At 39.3% G+C, this 22148-nt stretch overlaps 1 protein-coding gene across 15 annotated transcripts in view; it reads right to left on the bottom strand.

Moving 5' to 3' along the window:
• Dyrk1a (dual specificity tyrosine phosphorylation regulated kinase 1A) overlaps positions 1-22148 on the bottom strand; it is a 135848-nt gene that overhangs the window by 34604 nt on the left and 79096 nt on the right. For 11 of the 15 annotated variants that reach the window (XM_087212238.1, XM_004842382.4, XM_087212249.1 and 8 more), the window contains 2 exons: positions 4070-4266; positions 60-179 (listed from right to left, as the gene is read on the bottom strand). In XM_087212238.1, the coding sequence (XP_087068364.1) occupies positions 60-179; positions 4070-4266 (317 nt within the window). Of the gene's footprint in view, positions 1-59; positions 180-4069; positions 4267-22148 lie in introns of those variants that run through there. The other 4 variants (XM_087212251.1, XM_087212254.1, XM_087212252.1 and 1 more) reach the window with 1 other exon arrangement.

Genomic DNA, 22148 nt, shown 5'->3' with positions numbered 1-22148 from the left:
AATAACTTTTCCCACTTAAATGCACGACAGATGTTATTATAACAAACCAACAGCCTTACCTCATTAATATGCTTGTATGTTTTGATCAAATCAACAGAAAGTTTTCTCAGGGGAGCAGCTGCTGGATCACGGAAGGTTTGGGGCATCCGCCTCTGTAACATGACAATATCAGGCATCACCTTAAACAGACAGAAAAGACTAGCACTTTAACTATACTCAGTGATGCGATTTCCTCTTTTGTAATCTGTATATATCTACTTCACAAAGAAAGAACTCTACATTACAAAATTATTCTCCGAAAGTATCTCTCTCATCTGGATTCAAATGAAGACAACCGCTAGAACCAATATGCCCAGCTGCCCAAAGTGTTAATTTTGACACCCCCTGCCCAGGGGACACGCAGGGTGTTGCCCAGAACGTCCTCTCTACCACAGAGCCCAAAGAAAAGTTTCTTCTGAATTACTCCTAAAACCTGACCTGCCTTAAAACAGGCCAACAAAGATACACTAGTTTGTCATAAAAGGCAAACTAGTTGCCACCAAGAAGCAAGCTGGCAGCACAGTCTCACTGCCTCTGACTGTCAGTGCAGGAAAGAGGCAGCTCCTGCCATCAGCAGGCCCTGCCCTCTCACACGAGTATCTGCCCAGAAGCAAAGCTAAACTCTGCTTTACCACAATGAAGTAAAACACGCCCCCCACAGTACCACCCCACCCTTCCCCTCAACTGCCCTTTCCCCTTAACCAATCCAAAACTATGGCTCTCCTTGTCACCATGTAGGCTAATGCAGAGCTCAACTGTGTGCTTCCTACTAAACATTTCCAGTAAAATGAGAGGACAGAGCAGGGCTGTACCCCTCTACACACACCCACGGATGCTGCAACTCGCATGCCCACGTTCCTGGGGTGTCTTCCAGCATCATGCTTCCACCAAATGCCATGCTCAGCACAGGGTTCCCCTCCATGGGGCTTCTTGCAATCAACAGATCCTCAAAGACAATTACATTAAAGTACCTGCAGTCATCACCACCAGCCCAGCCTCGTGTTCCTCACTTGCTCCTACGGATATGTATGCCCATGGGAATTACTAAGCTAGAAGCCCCTGATGAAGTCCCTCTAAGAGGAAACTCAGGTCAATTAGGGGCAGACACACAGTGAACACATCATACCAAGACTTCACCGAGGCCAGGGATGTAGCTCAGTGGTGCTGCCGCCTGCCTCGAAAGCACAAGGTCCCGAGTTTGATCCCAGTACCAAAAAAAAACCTTCACCAAAATGTCTACACTCCTGTTCTAATGGTAACCCACAATAACTAAAGGAAGAGTGGCAGTTTTTGCATGCACACTCAAACTCTTCTTAAAAAGTTGCTATCTGGGTGGTAAATTCGCTGTACTACTGGACTAAGTTAAAATATCTCTTCTTGAGAGTCTCTCCTCCTTAAAAGTTCCAAGTAAGGTGTAAGGGGGGCCAGCCTTCAGTGATTACAACTATTTGTCTACAGAGATCATCAGAATTAATAAAATCTGAACTACCTCATTTTCCAACTACGTATTAGTCTTTTTAAAACATAAACCATAGAAAAAGTTACATTCACAGAATACTATTTTGGCATTCAGCAGACCTAGGAGCTCACAAGGTTTCAGGAGTTCCCCCATTTGCTGGTAGGTGAAATGTCACCCTGCTGCCTGAGCCACAGGACGGGAGGCGGAAACATCGTCTCTCCAGTTTCCCATCTCTTGGCCATTTTCCTAACATAAATCGCAAAGCAAAGAGGCAGAGTACACTTCCAGCTTAGATCAGGTGTTAGGAGCTAAGACCACTATTAACCTTTTCTCTGAAAAGATTTTAGGGTAAGATATAGGACTTTAGCCAAGCGTGGTGGCACACGCCTGTAATCCCAGCACTCAGGAGGCAGAGACAGGGGGACTGCTGTGAATTCAAGGCCAGCTTGTGCTACATGCTGAGTTCAAAGCCAGCGTGAACTACATAGCGAGACCGTTTCAAAAAAAAATAAAAAAGATATAGGACTTTACCCAAAAGTTACGTTCTAGTTTAACAATACCTATTTCATTCATTTTATGGATATTTACGTCATTTTCACATAGGAGGAGGAGTTGGAAACACTACATTTCTTCGTTCTGCTATTTTAAGAGCTACTGCATTAATAAAATTGAATGGCATATATCACACATATCCAGGGCACTGGCAGAATTTAAGAACTATGAAAGGTTTTGTGAAAACTAAAATAGCCCAAAGAAAATTAGCATTCCAATTATCAGTCATACTCTTCTATATCTCCTACATTTCTTTCTTTTTTTTTTTTTTGCGGTATTGGGGATTGAAGTGAGGATCTCACTTACAAGAGTCTACCACTAAGCTACATCCTCAGTCCTATTATTTTATTTATTTACTTACTTATTTTTATTTTGAGACTGCGTCTCATTAAGTTGCCTAGGCTGGCAACTTAAACTTCTATGCCCAGCTAAAAGGCATCTCTTCTAACATCGTATAATCTTTAAGAACACTGCACAGCTTACAGAGAAAATACTAAGTAAAATATGGCTCATTTTAAATGACTCAGAGACAAACAACACTTTGCTAACTAAATCACTCACTACAATAACATAATCATAAAATGACTTAGAAGGGTTTTTCCTAGCTCTACAGATGGCAGAAGCGGGCTGCGGAAGAGCCCTGGATCTAAGGAGAGAGAAGTGGAGCTGGTCCCAGGGGCACTGCTCCTCTGATGGAGACTACATGGGAAGAGAGTGCAGCAGCACTGGCCTGAGGGGCTGCTTCCCAACAGGCCGGGGATTAAATCAGACAGACTGCTTCTTCAAAGCACAATGCAAATAAATCATCCGGCCATTATTATTTATTGGATTGTAAGAGTTTTCTTCTGGCACACAGTTAAATACTTTCTAAACTTGAACATTCAAATGAACTGCTCCAATTCTCAAACACAGACCTAAATTTTTAAATCAATTTACTGTATAAAACAAATTTTTAAAGTCTTTCCATAATTCATCTTATTAACTATTTAACTGTGACTGCTACTCACATATTATATGTATCCTATAAATGAAATGACAGCTTAACTACTGACAAAACTTTATTATAATACATACTAGGATACCTCCTAATAATGATACTCAACTGTATCTAATTATTCATTAAAACATTATTGAATAAGAGAAGACAAAATTCAAATAATGTAGTACACAAAATACTTTTAAATCTCTTAACTTTTTCTATCACTCTGATATATTAAAAGACCTATACAAAACAATGCAACCTAAAATTCCTTTTCAGTGGTCATCACACATCTAATACAGTGAAGAAACTTTACCTCACAATTACAGCCAGCAAGAAAATTCTCCCAAACCAATAATCAATGTGATGTGTGCAACTAATTCAGGGAGATATTAAAATACACACATATGCGCACATGTGAGGTGTATCTCAAGAGATTCCAGCACTTATTATTTTTATAGAAGCAACTTTATGGAAAATTGATCTCTACTCTGAATATTTGAATGAACAGAATAGTTCACATGCATATATTTTTTCTTTGAATTTTTTTTTTTTTTGGTACCGGGGATCAAACTTGGGTCCTTGCGTTTGCGCAGCTGGCAGCGAAACCACTGAGCTAAATACCCGGCCCTTTTCTTTGAATTTTAAAGAATTTTATTTTTACAAATGTATATTAAGGTAGTTTATAACTATATAAAATCAGTTCTGTGAGTTTGCTGTAACAGAATCTTATTTTCTTATAACATCTTTTTATTTAACCATATTTGCATAGAATAAGCTTTTTGAGTTCCTTTAATATTCTTTTAAAATAGTATTTTTCCTTCTCTATTCTACAGTGAGACTGTTATGAGGTTAAATACAAAGTAAAAAGAAAAATAAGTCCAATTTTTAAATAAAACGTAACACCATGTTGTGTCAATACAAAATCTCATGTAATGTATAAAACTAAAGTCTTTTAAATTATTTTGCTATTTCATATTCTAGTATTTTAGGAAAGAAACTAGCATTTCAATACCACTTCTGATACTTCATGATCTTACCTGGTTAGTTAGAGGCTGCTGAATCGGGTCAGAATATGATAAGGCAGAAACCTGTTGGTCACTTATGTTTGGCTGGCGACGGTCAGTGTACTGATGTGAATGGGGCATCTGTCCAGCCATCTGAAGGCCAGCAGCATGGAATGAAAATGACGGTGCAAGCCGAACAGATGGAGGTTTGCATGCTGAAGTCTCTCCTCCTGTGAAAAGATAAGTGAGACTAAACACAAGTATTCCTATTCTACTCTTCTATCATTTGGCATATTTGATAGTTCTTTAAACATGGATTTATGGTATACAGTAATATCAAAAACCTTTGTGACTACAAAAAGATATACATAACAATATTATATTAAATAGTGATTAAAATTAGTATCTACAAATCCATATTGAGAAAATCTCTAGAAAAGCCTTTTATAAAACAACTGTATTGACCTTGAAAATTTGTCACATTGGAGATGATAATCAACTGAGAACTGTAAGATGAGTTTAGAGTTTGAATTCTTGAGAAGGGCCTTGCCAATAGGTCACTGCTAAGATGCTGCTCTTCACCTGCCAACATACATGGCAAAGAAGATCCCTGGGATCCCCCAAGCTAAGCAAAGATCTCTCCTAACAGTCCTCTCCTCTGACATACCTAACCAGCAAGGACACAAACACATAACACAGAACTGAGCTTCAGTTCCAGGTGCCAGATTCCTCTGGATACTTTCAACACAGTCCTAAGAGAATCTAGGCCAGACAAGTTAACCACAAAGAAAGAACGAATAGTCAGTCATTAACTATCCTGTAGACAGGCTAGAACCACGACTATGACATCTCTAGTATATTTGGAAAATTAATACCTGTAGTCCACAGAAGCATTGGTAGCTAACAGGTAAACTCTACGGGGGTGGGGGGTGGGGTGGCCAGAGAGAGACAGACAAAGAAAAAGGAAAAAGGAAAAAGACTTCTTATGTTCAGTCAAACTTGTTGATCACAGACTAAAGTCAAAAGACAAGGCAAAAAATCCTAGTCAACAAACTCTCACTCCAAAATGCTTGTATTTCCTCCTGAATGAACCAGCTAAATCCTACCACACACCACACCATACTGTCCCCCACCAGGATACTTTTTCTGTGTCTACTAGAGACACATAGCAGTGCTGACCCCACCACAAATATCACAGACTCTTTTGTCTGAAATCCCGGCCCCACTACTAAGTGGCTGTGCAGCCTTGCAAGAATTATTTCCTGATAAGGTTAACTGTATCTACCCAAAAAGGTCACTGTGAGCTTAAGTACTTGAAACAGCTCTGGCAATTAATAAATGCCCCAATACCATCTCCAATGAGTGTACAATAACATACACTAAGTGCACCATAATGGACAGTGACGGTGATGGGGTGAGTGCCCAGTTCTGTGGAATATCCAATCTCTACCTGCATATTGCAAAGACTCTGAAAACTGAAGAATACAAAGTTAATTCCCCCTAAACTTAAATTCTGCTTCTATTTTCTACCATAGTTAATGATGTTTTCTACCCAGCCAACCACAATCAAAACTCTGGGAATCATGTTACAAGTTGGTTTTTTTTTTTTCCCCGACACATATGTCAACCAAACCTCATGCTGCCCAATCTTTCTATCTCTACAGAACATGCAAACACAACCTCTTCTTTTCATTTTCACCACCACATATTTCAAGATTACCAAAACACATTCCTAAGGACTCTTGCAGTGATTCTGCATTTGCAACTTTGTATTTCTTCAAAGATAGCTAAAGTGATCTTCCTGAAACACAAATTTCAACTCCTATGCCCCTACTTAATTTATCACCAGCCGTTGGCACTGCTTCCTGTGTCTCCATTACTGGGTGTCTTTAAGGGACCCACACTACAGAATTAAATAAGTAAAAGCACTTTGAACCTATGAGAGGCAGGATAGCCTCTAAACATTTTATCTTACATAATGAAAAATACCATCAGTCAATTCAACTGTGTGAAGTAACTCTGTTCAGTTAAAAGAAAAATAAAAGAAAGAAGGTGCTGAGAATGCAGCTCAGTGGTAGAGCACTTGCCTAGCACATGTATGTATATGAAGACCTGAGTTCAATCCTGGGCACCACCAAAAACCAAAACCAAAAGAAAAAAGAAACTTTTTAAGTTTAACCTAAGGAAATAATTGATAAGATGTACAAAGATGTTAAGTATAGTATCTGTAACAGCAAAATATCAAAATGTCAAACAGTATAGGAAGAAGTATGTTAAAAACAAAGAACCAGTAAGGAACATAAATACAAACGGAAGAAACCAAGATCCTTAATCTATAAAGAGCTCTTAATAGGGAAAATATTAAGGTTATGAAGGGCGAATTACTTAACCACTCTGGATTTCAGTCTTCATGTCTACACAGCAGATACTACCACACTAACACTATTTTTTATTAGGAGGTTTAAATGAGTCCACAAGTAGGCACGCACAATGGAATCTGACACATAAAAACTGTTTAAAATGTTAGTTTCTGTTTCTATGAGCAATGTCCTAATTATATACTAGGTCCATATTTATTATACCAAATTATAGAAGAGTATAGAAGTCATTAGCATATGGCTTAATTATCATAATCTTAAGCAATTATCATAAGATGAACAATCTGTATGACCAAAAATAAAAATAAAACACAGCCAGCATCCCAGAAACCCACCATATTACTCTTGACCCTTTCTACTCAGTACTTTTTTCCTCTTCCCCAAAGTTACTACTGCCCTGACCTCTCAAACTAGATTTGCTTTCATTTTAAATGTGTTTATATGCTTCATGTTACACCTACAAGCTGTTGTTTGTTCGTTATCATTGCTTTCTAATACCCCACTATATGAACAGATGTTTTATCCATCCTACTTTTGATTGACATCTGGATTGTTTCCATTTCGGGACTACTATGAATATTAGCAATAATGAAATTATCGATACACATTGTATGTGTACACACAGATACTGTTCTGTTTTTCCAGGTTTTTATTAATTAACCCATTTTGTTGCTAGCAATTTATGACAACTCCCATGGCTCCACTGCATTCCTGCCACTGGGCTCAAGTCCTCCAGGCTCAGGGATCAGACAGGGGCTGAGCGCCGTTCTGCTGCAGTCTGGATTTGTGTCCTCCTGCTGGCTACAGACCTCTTCGTCTGGGTGCTGGGCACCTGACACCACTTCTGTGCAGGCTGCTTTTCCATTTTTTCCTACTGAATTTCCATCTTTTTCTCATAAATTTCTAGGAGTATTTTGTTATTTTGTCTTTACGTGTCTGGGTGTGAGCACCAGATCGTTACAGGTGGGTGGCATGGTCACTTTTGATGCATTTATTCTCTCATGGTTAAAAGTTTAAAGTTCTTATTAGTATTACTGGTGTCAGTTTAAGAGACTATTTTCCCTGCACCAAAGGCATGAAGTAATCTTGTTATCTTCCAGAGGCTGAGTGTTTACCTTACACATTGTAGATGGGCAATTCATTTGGATTTGATTTTTGTGTATGTGTAAAGTACGAATAAAAATTCCTCCCCTTCCCAACAGACACCCAAACAACTGAGAACCAATTATTTAAAAATCAAACATTTTCTGTTTCTGGATTCTCTATTCTGTTCTACCAGATAACAGACTTACCTAGATTTCTTCATGTAAAAACCAAACGCTGTCTAAATTACAATACCTTTAGAAGTTTTAGTAACAAGAATCCTATTCTCTAAGTGTGTTTTGCCTATTGTTAACCCTTTGTATTTCCATGTAAGTTTCTGAATTAACTCATCGAATCTGCCAAAACAAACCATATTGAAAATTTGATTTAAACTGTACTGTCTCTATAGAACAGTGCTACCCAACAGAATTTTCTGCAGTAATAGATTTATTGGCATTAGTGCTCTAATGTAGCTACTAAACCACATGTGGCTACCGAGCATTTCACAAGTTTTATTACTTCCTTTCCAATATTTAATCTTTTTCTTGTCTTATTTTGCTTGTTGGGACCTCTAGTAGATTATAGAAGGTTATACAGCACCACTGAATTATTCCCCACTCACAAAGAAAGCTTTCAAAAGTTTGCCAGTACTCTGGCTAATGTAGGTTTTCAAGATACAACTATCAGGTTAATGAAGTTCCCTTCTACTCCTAGTTTTCTAAGAACTTTCTCCCGTGAATGGATACTAAATTTTATTAAACACTTTTTAAAAATCTATTGAATTGACATTGCTTTTCAGATTCTGTTAATGTGATAAATTCCTAGAATAACTACTGGTGAAACTCTAAACCTGGAGTTTACTTCATGGTAGGTTATTTGATTGAAGATTACATTTCCTTAACAGGACTATTCATATTTTGTATTTCCTGGAGTGTCTGTCCTAGTAAACTGTATTTTTCAAATATGTCTACTTAATCTGTTTTAGATGCAGTGATATCAAGTTCTTTATAATATCCCTTCTTACAAGCTTTTCAATGTAGGTATAATTGTAGTGCTATCCTCTTCAACTCAAGACTGGCAAGCAAAGTCCTCCCTTTCTTTGGGACCAGCCTCACCAAAGATTTATTAATTCTGTATATATGTATTCTCTTATATGTGTTTTTATTTTTGCTCTCATCTTGTTCCATCAGCTACCAAGAGAAGTGCATTAAAAAAATCTCCCATTTGGGCCAGGATTTAGCTCAGTGGCACTGTGCCTGCCTCAAAAGCCCAAGGTCCTGAGTTCAATCCCCAGTACCCTCCCACAAAAAAAATTAAGTTTAAAAATCTCCCATTTACTGTATTTTATTGTATTATACAAACTTAAAGCAGTTGTTATACCTTCCAGATAAACAAAATCTTTTACCATTATAAACTGTCTTTCTTTCTTCCTTCCTTCCTTTATTTTTGGTACCGGGGATCGAACTCTGGTCCTTGTGCTTGCGCAGCAGGCGGTGAAACCACTGAGCTAAATCCCTGGGCCTTAAATTGCCTTCTTTATTTACAATAATGCCTTCCACTTTGCCTAATATTAGTATGGAAACAATGAACTATCTCTTAATTTTGGTATAACATATTTTTTTACTTTCAAATTGTCTCATGTTTTAGGTTTGCTTCCTGTAAACAGTATGTTGTTGGTTTAACTAATGGATCAACATAAACAACCTATTTGTTCCAACTGTTTTATGTTCTTTTCTTCCCTTTTGCTAAACTGAATTCTCTACATTCACACACATACTTTTATTTTTTCATTACCTTACACATTATAATGCTCACGCATCCTTGACTCATCAAACTCTAATCACTCCCTTATCTTATGTACCACTGTTGATGTGTATTGAATTCATTCATATATAGTAAGTACAAATGATATTATATAATACAAATATGTAATAATCAAATACATATTTACTGACACAACATCTAACTGACCATACAGTATGGATGGAATCAGACACAAGGATTTATCTGGAAGGTAAATGGATACTTTTGTAATATCCAGAAGGTTATAAAAAAATTTTTTAATTGAGTAGTTCCTAGATTATTCTCTTAGAACAACCTTCCTAAAGTATTTACTTTATTTTCTGTATCTAGATTCAATCAGTTATGTGCATTAAGTGCTTCCTGAGAGGCTATATAAGCATTGTCTTGTGGAGGGAACAAATGCCATTTATGATCTATAATGGTGTTTCTCAAACTTTAATGAGTTTATAATCAACTCTGAATCCTGTTGAAAACACCCACTGTGACTGAACAGACCTAAGGCAGGGCACAAGAGCCAACAGTCCAACAGGCCACAAGTTGGTGCCAGCACTGCTCTGAACAGCATCTATGAGACAGGAGCTCACCTCTAAAGCTGTTCTCCTACCAACACCAGTAGCAGACAACCATTCCAAAGCTACATGCACTCTGACTACGCACTGCACTAATGGACGTCCTTCTCCCAACACATTTTCCTTCCTAGTTGTGTATTTTTTTAAAGACTAATACACACTGATTTAACCTCAGTGGTTCTGCTGGCTGCCTCCCAAGCGCAAGGACCTGAATTTGATCCCCGGTACCAAAAAAAAAAAAAAAGACTAATACACATTTTCATGCATAAACATGCCATGCTAGGTGACAAAAAATCTGGTGTTCTTTTTAAAACTGAGCTGGGGTAATCTGTGAATTAACCAGAAATAACTGTTTTCACTTCTGAGGTTTCTAAGCTATTTATTTTATTATGCCATCTAACATAACCTATTAGTCATTCAGTGAAATGGAAGACTGATTCAGCCCCCAGCCCCAGGGACCGTGGGGTGGAGGCGCACTCCTAACTACAACGAGCACATGGGTTTGCTTGCCACAGTGCTACGGATGAAATCAAGAAATTAACCTATCTTCTTTTCATAACGCCAAAAGTAATTAAGGTATCTGTTCAGTCCCTTCTTATGGTAAGTGAACAAACTAATATCGGCATTTCTTAAGTTTGTATCTTCTCCTTTTTTTTTTTTTTTTTTTTTTTTTGGTACCGGGGATCGAACTCGGGACCTTGTGCTTGCGAGGCAGATGGTGGAACCACTGACCTAAATCCCTGGCCCCGTTATATATAATCTTTATTGAACTAAAGTAACAAAAAGCTGTAATGCTTTAGTCTAAGAATGTATCACAATACATTCTTATTTGTGATACATTTGTATCACAAATGTTCTATTTACATTATGAACTTAAAATATTTAATTGAAAACTATCTTCAAAATTCATTACAGTTCAATTCCAAAAGTTAAACTTTAAATTGCTATCAAACAGTTATAAAAGGCAAGTTGGAGAAATAAAATGTTTGTGGTATCATATTTGTATTTTGCACATCCTTCTGAATTATATGGATTTTTTTCATCATAAAAATGTTTTACTTTTTTAAATTTTTGTTGTTAAAATAACAACTTTAAAAAATGAAACTTTTCTTATTCAAGTTACTGTGCTCTAGCAAGAAACTATAACAACTACAGAGCATAATACTAGTAAAGAATAGCATTAGCCTAGTGTGCTGGCCCAGGCCTATAATCCCAGTTACTCAGGAGACTGAGGCAAGAGAATTCCAAGTTCAAGACCAGCCTGGGCAACGTAGTGAGACCTTATCTCAACATAAAATTTGTTTGAAGGGCTGGGGACAAAGTTTAGTGGTACAGCACTTACCTAGTAGCATATACAAGGTACTAGGGTTTAATCCCCAGTGCTGCAAAACAACAAAAACAAAAGAGCACTGGCTCTACAGAGGAACATTTCATGAACTGAGACTGGGCCACATATGACTCAAACTGCAGCACACACAGAGGAAATATCAAACGACTAGGAAGACCTTGGGTAAAAATAGTGCCAACAGCCACTCATCTTCAATAGGAAATTCACATGGAGGTCATCGGTCCAAACATATACTACTTAGCTATCTTCAATATCTGTTATCAGTGTTGACAGGGAGACCACTCCTATGGCAGTATTAGTCTACATCTGATGTAGAAACAGCTAAGAGAAGTGATATTCAAGAACAAACAAAAGGAAATAATTCAAATGAATTTAAACCATAGCACCCAAATATGGAAACTCTTAAGAGGCTGAGGTTCTAAGACAGAACCTCCTAAGAAAAAGGGGAACAAGCCAAGCTTATGTGGGTAAAAAAAAAAATCTGCAAGGGCTGGGGATTTAGCTCAGTAGTTCCACCACCTGCCTCGCAAGTGCAAGGAGAGGAGTTCCATCCCCAGTACAAAAAAAAAAAAATCTGCAAGATCGCTAGCAACAAAGTATACCTAAAATAAAGGTGATAAAATACTAACTAGCAAACTGCACTTCTAATGACAGTTTAAGGTATGAGATTAGGAAAATAACTGAATGTAAATCCTTGAGCAAGTTTTGCTCGTCATTTTACAATCAGCACCAAGAACAGTGTCTGGCACACAGCCTGCATTCAATAAATATTTGTTCAATGAAAAAAAAAAAACCTGGCTCTATTAGGAATTTTTAAATTATAAAGAAACAGTTGAGGAAGAACGGGAGGGAGGAGCTGAAGGGAGTAAGAATGAAAGAAGCATTTTTAAAATGAGGGGCTTGAGTCAGAAATAAAGGACAGTCACATGACAGCACACAGTTCTTAACAGTCAGCTGCCCTTACTCAGCTTGAAATCCCCCCACACATACTGCAGCGCCTATACACTGACACCCAAAGCACCAACCATGGAAACATGACCTGTATGCAGGGCAGAATATTTTTTAGATTAAGAATCACAGAAGTAAAGTTAGCAGGCTAAAACCACCTATGAGAAATGTTCTAAAAGATGAAGGAAAACACTGAGAAAGGAATAAATAAACAGTGAATCTTAATAGAAAAACAGAACCTATGAAAAAGAACCATAGGCAGGGTGGCACACTCCTATCATCCCAGGACTCAGGAGGCCAGGAGTTCAAGACTCAGCAGGCTGCACACCAAGTTACAGATTAGCCAAGACTACACAGGGAGACTTTGTCTCACCTAAAAAGAGTGCAAAAATGGACAATAAAATACCTGAGACCAGCACCTGCCTCACAAGCACAAGGTCCCGAGTTCGATCCCTGGTACCAAAAATAAATAAATAAATAAATAACATAACATAACTGAGAAAAGTTCACTAATCTGATCTAACAGACATGAAACTACTGATCAGTGAATGTAAAAAGCTCAGAATAATATCAATTAACCAAACTGAAAACAAGTACAAAAAAATGAAAAAAAATACACAAATCATAGTAAGGCATTTAAAAAAATTACTGGAGACTGATGATGAAAAAAAATTAAAAGCAGAGGGGTCTTTAAAATGATGCAAGAAAAAGACCTTTGCCCTACAATTCCAAAACCAGTGAATCATCTTTCAAAATTGAAGGCAAAATAGTTTTTCCAGATAAATGAAACTGAAAGGATTTGTCAACAGAGGATGACCTATGCTCAGAACTATTCACAGAAGGAACACAACTCGAGATGGAAACTAAGAGCCACACAGAAGAATAAAGAGCACCAGAAAGGTATTTTTAAAAGTCAATTGGCTGTTTAAAGCAGAAGTAACGTATTAGAGAGCTTATGACTACATAAGAGCAAAGCAGACAACAGCAGGAGCACCAAGGCCAGGGCCCTGTCCCTCAGAGATGCACATGGCAAGTCCAGAGCAACCTCTCAAGCCAGCAACCAAAGACCCAAAAGAACAATCCTGGCATTTTGAAAATGCATACATTTCACCAGGCTAATATGCTATGCTAAGAAATAACTACAGAAAGTCCTTCTAACCTTACAGCAAATTAACCCTTAACTATTGTTCTTTTGGCTGGTTGGTTGGTTGTTTGGTTTCTTGAGGCAGGTCTTGCTACGTAGTTCAGGCTGGCCCTGAACTCATTATGTAGCCCAGGCTGGCCTCAAACTTGCGAATGAGCCCTTAACTCTTAATACAAGAGATAAACCAAATACTTAAAACCAAAACAGGAAACCAAGAATTTATTTTTAATATAGCATCTGGGACACAGAGACCAGCTTGATTCCATAAATTAGTGTATTATTCACAGTAGAACACATAGTATTGGCAAATTTGTATTTTCCCCTATATTCTGGGGGAGGGGGGCTTTACTAGAGATTGAACCCAGGGCCTTCACATTTAAGCTATATCCTCGGCCTTTAAAAAATTTATCTTGAGACAGGGTCTTATTACATTGCCCAGTCTGGGCTCAAAATTGCTATCTCCTGCCTCAGCCTCCCAGAGTACTGGGATTATAGGCATACTCCACCATGCCTGGCTTATGAAGTATTTTTAAATAGCAAAAATAAACAAGGCAGATAATGCCACCTGGCATTTTATGGGATATCAGAAATCATGAAAATTCCAAATGGAGAAAGAATGTGTCTTTCTTATAGTACCCATAATTTTAAAACACTTAATCAGTAGTAAAACCCATGTAAATCTTTTCCCCACTTAAAAGATATCAAGCATGCTTTTAGCCTTTAATATCTAGGAAAAGGGGTGAAGAGAGCTTAGAAACAAAAGAGCTGGCCAGGCATGGACAGCCAGGGACACTGTAGTCCCAGCACTTGGGAGGCTGAGGCCAGAAGATCACTGCAAGTTCAAGGCCAGCCTGGGCTACATATGAGTTCAAAACAGATAAAGATATTCAGTGTCTCAAGAGAAAATCTGAGGCAAGGTGAGGTTAGAAACTGAAGTCTGCCTACTAGTGTAACAAGGTCACTGCACTAGACGACCGAGTGAACCCCTGGGCCTCCTCGTTGGTCAGCGCTGTCGACCCCAGGATCTACAGCTGTAGCACAGCGAAGCTGCTCTGAAGGTAAATGCTGCCCCACAGACTTAACAAAGGAATACATGAAGAGCACAGACAGCTAGCTGAGTCTCCACTGAGAGAAGATTTAGAAGTGCAGCACGAAATGGAAGATCTTTATATGTTGCGATAAATAAGCATTATAACTGACCACTGATTTTTTTTTTTTTTTGGTCCAGGGATCGAACTTGGGACCTTGCGTAGGCGCTGGAACCACTGAGCTAAATCCCCGGTCCTGACTGTTGATTTTTAATGATTGCCAAAAAATGTGAGAAACTGAACTAATACTTCACTAGAAAAAGTCCATGCAAGGCTGAGGATTTAGCTCAGTGGTTCTGCCGCCTGCTCGCAAGCAGAAGGTCCCGAGTTTGATCCCCCGTACCAAGAAAAAAGAAAAAGCCCATGCTAGAGAAAGAAAAGTATGTGACATTGCAACTAAAATACTGGTCACTTGTTTAAAAAAAGGGGGGAGGGTCACAAATATGTTCAAGACAAATTCGCTAAGAACCAGTTTATCTTCAGTAGCTGTAAGATACTAGCTGGCCTGACTGGACATTTGGCATAAAAAATCCCAATTATTAATATTTACATATATATTTTAAATATTTTTATTGATATAATCTCTAGCACATACAATCCACCACAATCCTTTGAAGGAACAAAAAAACCAACTCATTTCTAGTCTTCTTGACTAGCAGAATCCAGATAACAGCCTAAGGACACAGCAAGTGAGACAACGGCTGCTGAATCAGCCCTTTCTGGCACTATCAGTTTCTTAATATTAAAAACAGAATGCTGCACACATCTATGGAAACCTGAACTGCATACATTTTGTTTTAGTAGCGAATTCAACACATAACTAATCACGTTAAAATGAAACCATGTCAAATAAATAAATACATACATACATACAACCGCTTCTAAGAATGAGAGAACATTCAGAAATCTAGAAGGCCTATCTATATACAACTGCTCCATCAGGCATCCAGGTTAATGCTAAAGAAAATGAGCAATTAAATGAGGTACTGACTACACATATGCTAATTACTTTTTAATGAAAAGATTTACACTTGCATTGCAGTCATTCAGCCTTCAGTATCTTTAACTTTCATAAATGCATAAAAAGACACTGAAAGTTTTACAAGAATTATACAAGTCCTTCAAACTGACATGCTGAATATAATCAAACAACTAACTTTTTAAAGTAATCTACTACTGTCCTTCTGACTAGATGGCAAGCCAGATTCTGAGACTCCAGGATTTTTAAGAGATGAAAATGATTAACAGTCACCACACAGCTCACAGCTGTCAATCTTAATTTCAAAATCATCCCTCACACTAGTTCAGACCAGTCAGACAATGTACTCTTTTTTATGATTTACCAAATACAGTCATCTGAGACAGGACAGAAATGTTATCAGCACATGAAACAAACCCATCCAAGCTGACAGCAACATGAGCACGTGCGGTAGGTACCTCCTCTTCCCCTATTCAGAGTAGGAGGATGAAGTCCTACTTCACTTCCTGCTAGGCCAGTCACCAGGGACAGTGAAGGGAAAGCCCTGGAACAACCCAGCCAATACAAACTGGCTCCTGAGCCACTCGAACACCTTGATGAAGCCCCATAGTTCTGTTGCTCAATATGCAAATTTATCATGTTGTCTTATTTTGTTTACAAAACAGATAAAACAAGAAATCCATTTGCCAAGTTCAGTTGGCCATACAAATAATACACTGGCCTAAGCCTTAAGACCCTCCACTTGCTCATTTAACACTAGCATCAACACAGCATAGCAAGGCCGTTTCCTCACCCAGAAAATGTGGCAGCTCATCACCACATTCAATCACAGAAACCCAAGTCCTCCTCCCCTAATGACATGCTACAGACAGGGGACACACAGGGTTCTGCCTAAAACGTGATCTAAAATCCACTTAGGGTTTGAATGAAATATTAGAACAGCAGGTAAAATACCTAGTTCACTTCTTCTCAATTGAAATAAAAAACAGTAAAATACAGTGTATGTAAATACTTAAAATATTATACACATACATGTGAAGTACCTGGAGACCCCGCCCTCACTCTGGATCTGTGGACCTTAACTTTGCCAGGGCCTACATGCACAACTAGGTGCCTTCCAAGTAACCTCAAAGAACAAAAAAGGCAGAAATAACGCAGCTAGCGCCGGGGATTTAGCTCAGTGGTTTCGCTGCCTGCTACGCAAGCACAAGGCAATCCCCGGTACCAAAAAAAAAAAGAAACAAAGAAATAATGCAGCTAAACACTGAAATATTACCAAGCCATTAAAAATCTGAAAGTTGCTTTCTCCCTCTGGGGAGAAGCATGAGAACAGAGCAAACTGGCAGCCAGCACTAAACCCAGCAGAAACGCAAGCCACCAGACCAATAGCTATGCCACAGCCACGCTATTTTAAAGAATGTCTGAACATGTGACCAAGTTTTCAGGCACAGGAGGTTTCTCTGGAGGGAAAGCTGCCTCAAGGAGGTTCTAAGAAAGACCTTTCTCCGGCCGCCATTCCAGCAAGAAAAGAGGGAAACCGTACACATTCTCCTCAGTCTTTTTTAGTTCTAGCCAAACAGCTGTTAAGTATACAAGATATTTTTAAGCCTGGTTAAGTATTTGGATATCTATATTGAATTGCAGCATAATACTTAAAATTATTCAATGAAGCAATCATTTGGCTTTGTGATTCCAATTAAAACACTGTGTATTTACAGAAATTTTCCATTACAAAACACTCAAAAGACAAGATACTTATCTGGCCCAAGATACTTTAAAAGCTAAGCATGTGCAAATTAATTGCTCAATAGTGATTATAAACATTTAATAATATAAAAAATAGTCTTTCATTAAAAGTATATTAATGTAGTAAATAAACATTTTAAAGCTCATAATTTTCTCTCTTCCATATACAGTATGCAAAAGTGAATAACATCTGTCTATCAATTCTCTACTGAGCTCTAAAAACAAAGTTAAAAACACTCCGGTCTCCTCCCTCTCCTCACCCAGAAACAGTTCGAAGATGGAGCTGTCACAAAGTAAAAGTATATGAGGAAAAGCTTCTAACTTACTAGTAATCGGCCAACAAGTAAGGAAAGCAACAGCAATGAGATTTCATTTTTATCTTTCAAGTCATCTTTTCCCAAACCATACAATAATAATAGTATGGATAAAACACACCTCTATGACTCACAATTTAAGGAAAAGTTACAAAATTAGTGGTAACATTCACAGAACTTACTCTGAACTCAGCTGTTCATGTCCCCCATTCCCACGAAAGCCCTGCGAAGCAGGTGGCCTGATCACGGTACTGCTCGCATTTCACAAAGAGAGAAACCGAGGTGAGATGCACCATGCACCCCTGCACTGGGCACTGTGCCCACACTGCACACCAAGTGGGTCACAGGAAGCCAGAACTGATTCTCACCCCCAGACCCAGACCTCAGCAGGACTTAAACTATGCCTTGGGCCAGGGGGGGAATGCCAGGAGACATCAGACTGCAGACCCTGGCAAGGAATGAAGATAAACTCAGTGAGAAGGGAAAAGAGCCACGCCACCAGGAGACAGCACCCTGCTTGCAAACATCCTTTCCGAGCACAGCCTGCTCAGATTAGGATGAAAATAAAGTGGGGGGCTGTGACCAAGAGATTAAATTAGGAGTTCAGAAAGAATGAGCCTCAAAGCAAATTTTGGAAAGCAGCTTTATACAAGAAAAGCCTAGGTATCTAATAGCCCTGAATCCTGTGATCTGCTCACAGAAATCCTGCATCCTGTGGAAGAAAACAGGGCCAAGAAGGTCTGCACAATCTGCCCCTGCCACACCTGCAGCTGCCCTCTCTGGCTCTGGCTCACCTGGGGCACCCACTGTTCTCACACTGCTTCCCTGCTGCTCTGCCTGACTCCACTTCTCTTTAAGCAGGCAGTCAACACGTCACCTACATTTAGAGAACGGAATACAGGCAGGCGTGGAAAGGCAGCCCGGGCCACTCAAGCGAGTCTGTATCAGTTTGCCTTTTACTAGATGGCAAGATCTGTGCCTCCCTTTCCATCTGCAGAATGGATTAACAACCCTCAAGAAAATGTTTTAAAGGGTTTGTGGCCCACTGAAATAACAGAAACAATGTGTAAGATGGGTTGGCCTGGGAGAGACCACCCAAAGCTAAATTAAAGGGCTTGTTTTGATAGCCCAAACAAGAGACTGTGAGAGCTTTTAGAAAGCCAGTATCAAAAGGGGAAAGGACACGTATGAACACATTGAGATCAGGACTGGCAGGTCTTGAAAATTTGTTTAAATATGCAACTGAGAGACAAGTTAGTGGTTCTGCATGCAGGTAACCTAGAAAACAGTGTTATTAAAAACTCAAAAAAGGGGGCCAGGGATTTAGCTCAGCGGTTTCGCAGCCTGCTGCACAAGCGCAAGGACCCGAGTTTGAGCCCCAGTAGCAAAAAAAAAAAAAAAAAAAAAAAAAAAAACTCAGAAAAGGGAACTAAACTGGATGGTGGTGTTTCCCTACATTCATCTTGATTTGAAACTTAAGACTGCTTTTTAGTATATATCTTAACCAGTTTTTATCTTTTCAAACATGATAGTTAAAATGTTGCTAAAAACAAAGAAAAAATACAAAAACAATAAAAAGAGGTGTAGCAAAGAAAACGAAAACTGACTCACTGGAAATCCAGGATTCCAGCCCTTAGTTAACTACATGACAGTAAAAACAACGGATCACCTGTCCAGCCCCCACCACCACACACACACTAGGGAAGACCAGGGCCCACTCAGAGCTTATCAGAAGCACATACTTCTCTCCCATCTCCACAGCACTGTCCTAAGAGCCCGTCTTAACCAGAACATAACCAAACATGCTCTCCAGTATCTGGGGCAGAAAAAAAGCTAAGCATCCTAAATAACCATTTCTGAAATTATTTTCAGTTTTGCCCGAAAATACCACAATCAGGAATATAAAGTTGTCCACAAAGAAATCTGAATGATTTCTTTGCCCAATGAGATCAGTATCAAAATTTGTTTCTACCTATCTATATGAGAGGTGCCCATTTCAATATAGTCAAAAGCCTAATTCCATCTCCAACATCAATGCCTTTGTTGTCATTCAGTCCCTTTTAAGTCATCTGGGTTTTCTAGGGCACACAATCTTACCTTCTAAGCTGGTTTTTTTTGTTGTTTTTTTTGTTTGTTTTTGGTACCGGGGATCAAACTCGGGACCTTGCGCTTTCGAGGCAGGTGGCGGAACCACTGAGGTAAATTCTCGGCCCTCTACGCTGTTTTTGATAACTCTTTTTTACATCTATGTGACACTTTATCCCAAGAAACAATGGGGTATGGGCCGGGGATTTAGCTCAGTGGTTCTGCCGCCTGCCTTGCAAGTGGAAGGACCCAAGTTCAATCCCCGGTACCAAAAAAAAAAGGGGGGGGGGTAATTTTTAAACATTGGAATAATGATCTTTCATTAATCCAGTCAGTACATTCAGGACTTCCACTTATTACTATTTTTTAATGGTCTTTAAAAGTTTTATTTATAACACCAACACTTGAAAAATATGAAGCTGTAACTTCAAGTCTGTTAAATTTTTTTGTTCCATTTTTTATAAACTTATTCCATTGAAAGACCTCCCTAAGATTCCAAAACTACTATGGAAAGCTGTTGCTCCGGGCCCATGTCACGTCACATACAACTTTGTTTTCAAAGTAAAGTAATGGAGAACACATCTCACAAAAGACTATATAAGACACTGTTTAAGGAATCACATATGTAAGGACTGGAAACTTTTGAAAAATAACCTCATTGTATATTCAGATATACTTTTATACAATTTCAAATATCAAAATGCTAACAGAGAAAGTTTGTTTTGTTAATTTTGTTTTTGTTAGTTCTCCTGTCTATAACATTTTTTCTTCAGCCTTGAGTACTGATTAAACCATTAAGTAGAGAAAAAAAAAATGCTAAACATTGGATGCTGGGAATCTACATCCCGGGCCTGAATATACTAAGCACAAGCTACCACTGAGCTGCAATCCCGGCCCAACTTTAAAACTTTTGAAATGACAGTACCTAAAATGTTAAAAAGAAACAGCTCAACACAATTCAATGGGAAGTTTATGCTGAACAGACAAACTGTGCCTGGGCCTTTAACATCTAACTGAAGAACACCCTTCTTCCCGGAGACGAGCGTGCCACCAGAGCGATGGGCTGCAGGCTCTATTCCCCCCGCTGCCGCCTCAAGCTAGCCTCCCCTCACTCTCTGCTAGTTTTGTCTTAAACACATGAATATGCTCAAGAGACTCACTCAAAAGCAAAATTCTGCCATTTCTCATGCAACCTGTTATGACAAACTTTTCTTCTAATTTGCTCCTTCACTGATTCAACAAACACTTGCTGAGCCACTGTTGGGCTCTCAACATCGCACTGTCCAACACAGCAGCCAGCAGGACACATGGCCGCTGCACACTTGAAAACTGGGTAATCAGAACAGAGATGTGGCTGGGCATGGTGGTGCCCACCTGTAACCCCAGCAGTCAGGAGGCTAAGGCAGGAGGATCAATGTGAGTTAGAGGCCAGCCTGGGCTACACAGCGAGATCCTGTCTTAAAAAACAAACAAAAAACCCTAAACAGAACAGAGACATACTCTAAATGTAAAATATCTCATTAATATGTTTAAATGTTCACTATAATTTGAAATAATATACTTTAATTTTTTACTTTTAAAAAATGTGACAGCTAATTATGTACACATGCTAAATTATAGACATGGCTTATATTTCTAATGGATGGTAAACAATATTCTTAGCATCAGGGGCATAAATGTGAAGGTGGTGGGCAAAGTCTCAGGGCTCCTGGACTTTGTATTTTATTGAGTGTGTGGTGGGGAATCCTCAAATAATACGCAAGTGAATGTGGTAGAATCAGAAAGTGCTGAGCATTCGGAAGAAAATACAAGCGGGAAAATGGCAACTGGGGAGAGGCAGCACAGACTCAGTCACTGGCAGTGGCTGTCTGGAGCCCTCCAAAGTTACACTGTTCCCAAGTTAGCTCCAGCCTGGGTTGGGAAGCACGACTCACTATATTTAACTGTGTCTGCATGGGCTGGGAGACGGCAGGAGCGCCAAGCCTGACCCAGTTCTGTGAACGGCATCTCCCCGTCCATCCACTCAAGCTAGAAACCTCCCACTCTTACCCACTCTCCATCTGCCTCTTCAAGCCCTTCATCCCCAACACACACACACTCACACACGCACACCCCAAACCGAGTACATTCTGAGACTCTGACCTCTGGAAAAATCTCAAAACCAAGCTGCTTGTTTGCATGTTTTCTGTCAGGATCTTAATCCAGAAGAGGGAAAGGGGCTGAGAGATGGCAGCCAGGCGTAAGGAGGCAGTCGGGAGGGTGTCTGCAGTCCCAGCCTGCAGCTCATTCTTCTCCCCACGCTGTTGTGGTTTAAGCCTTCTTCAAAAGACTCCAACTCACCAACACTTTAACCACCCTGGACTGCCAGGCGGTGTCTGCACATCCCACCACCGTCCTCTGGCCTCTCTCTCAGCTGCCCTGAACTCATCACCGCTCAGCAGGATCCAGCACGACTGCCCTCTCCAGCCAGAACACCATGCCCACTGTCCTTTTTCTGCTCTGAGAAATCTTGAACTCAAACTTCAAGATTTGGATCAAAAGTCATCTTTCGTCAAAGAAACAGTCCCAGAAGCCTGCAGGGATTCTTGCCCCATCCTTGCTTTGGTGTTCTGGTCTTGGCTCCCCGT

The sequence above is a fragment of the Heterocephalus glaber genome, unplaced genomic scaffold, assembly GCF_053883595.1.
Source record: "Heterocephalus glaber isolate CG9 unplaced genomic scaffold, H.glaber_assembly_v1.0 deba00000122, whole genome shotgun sequence".
Classification (NCBI taxonomy): domain Eukaryota; kingdom Metazoa; phylum Chordata; class Mammalia; order Rodentia; family Bathyergidae; genus Heterocephalus; species Heterocephalus glaber.
The sequence above is the reverse complement of the archived record's forward strand: the minus strand, read 5'-3'. Positions and strand labels throughout refer to the sequence as shown.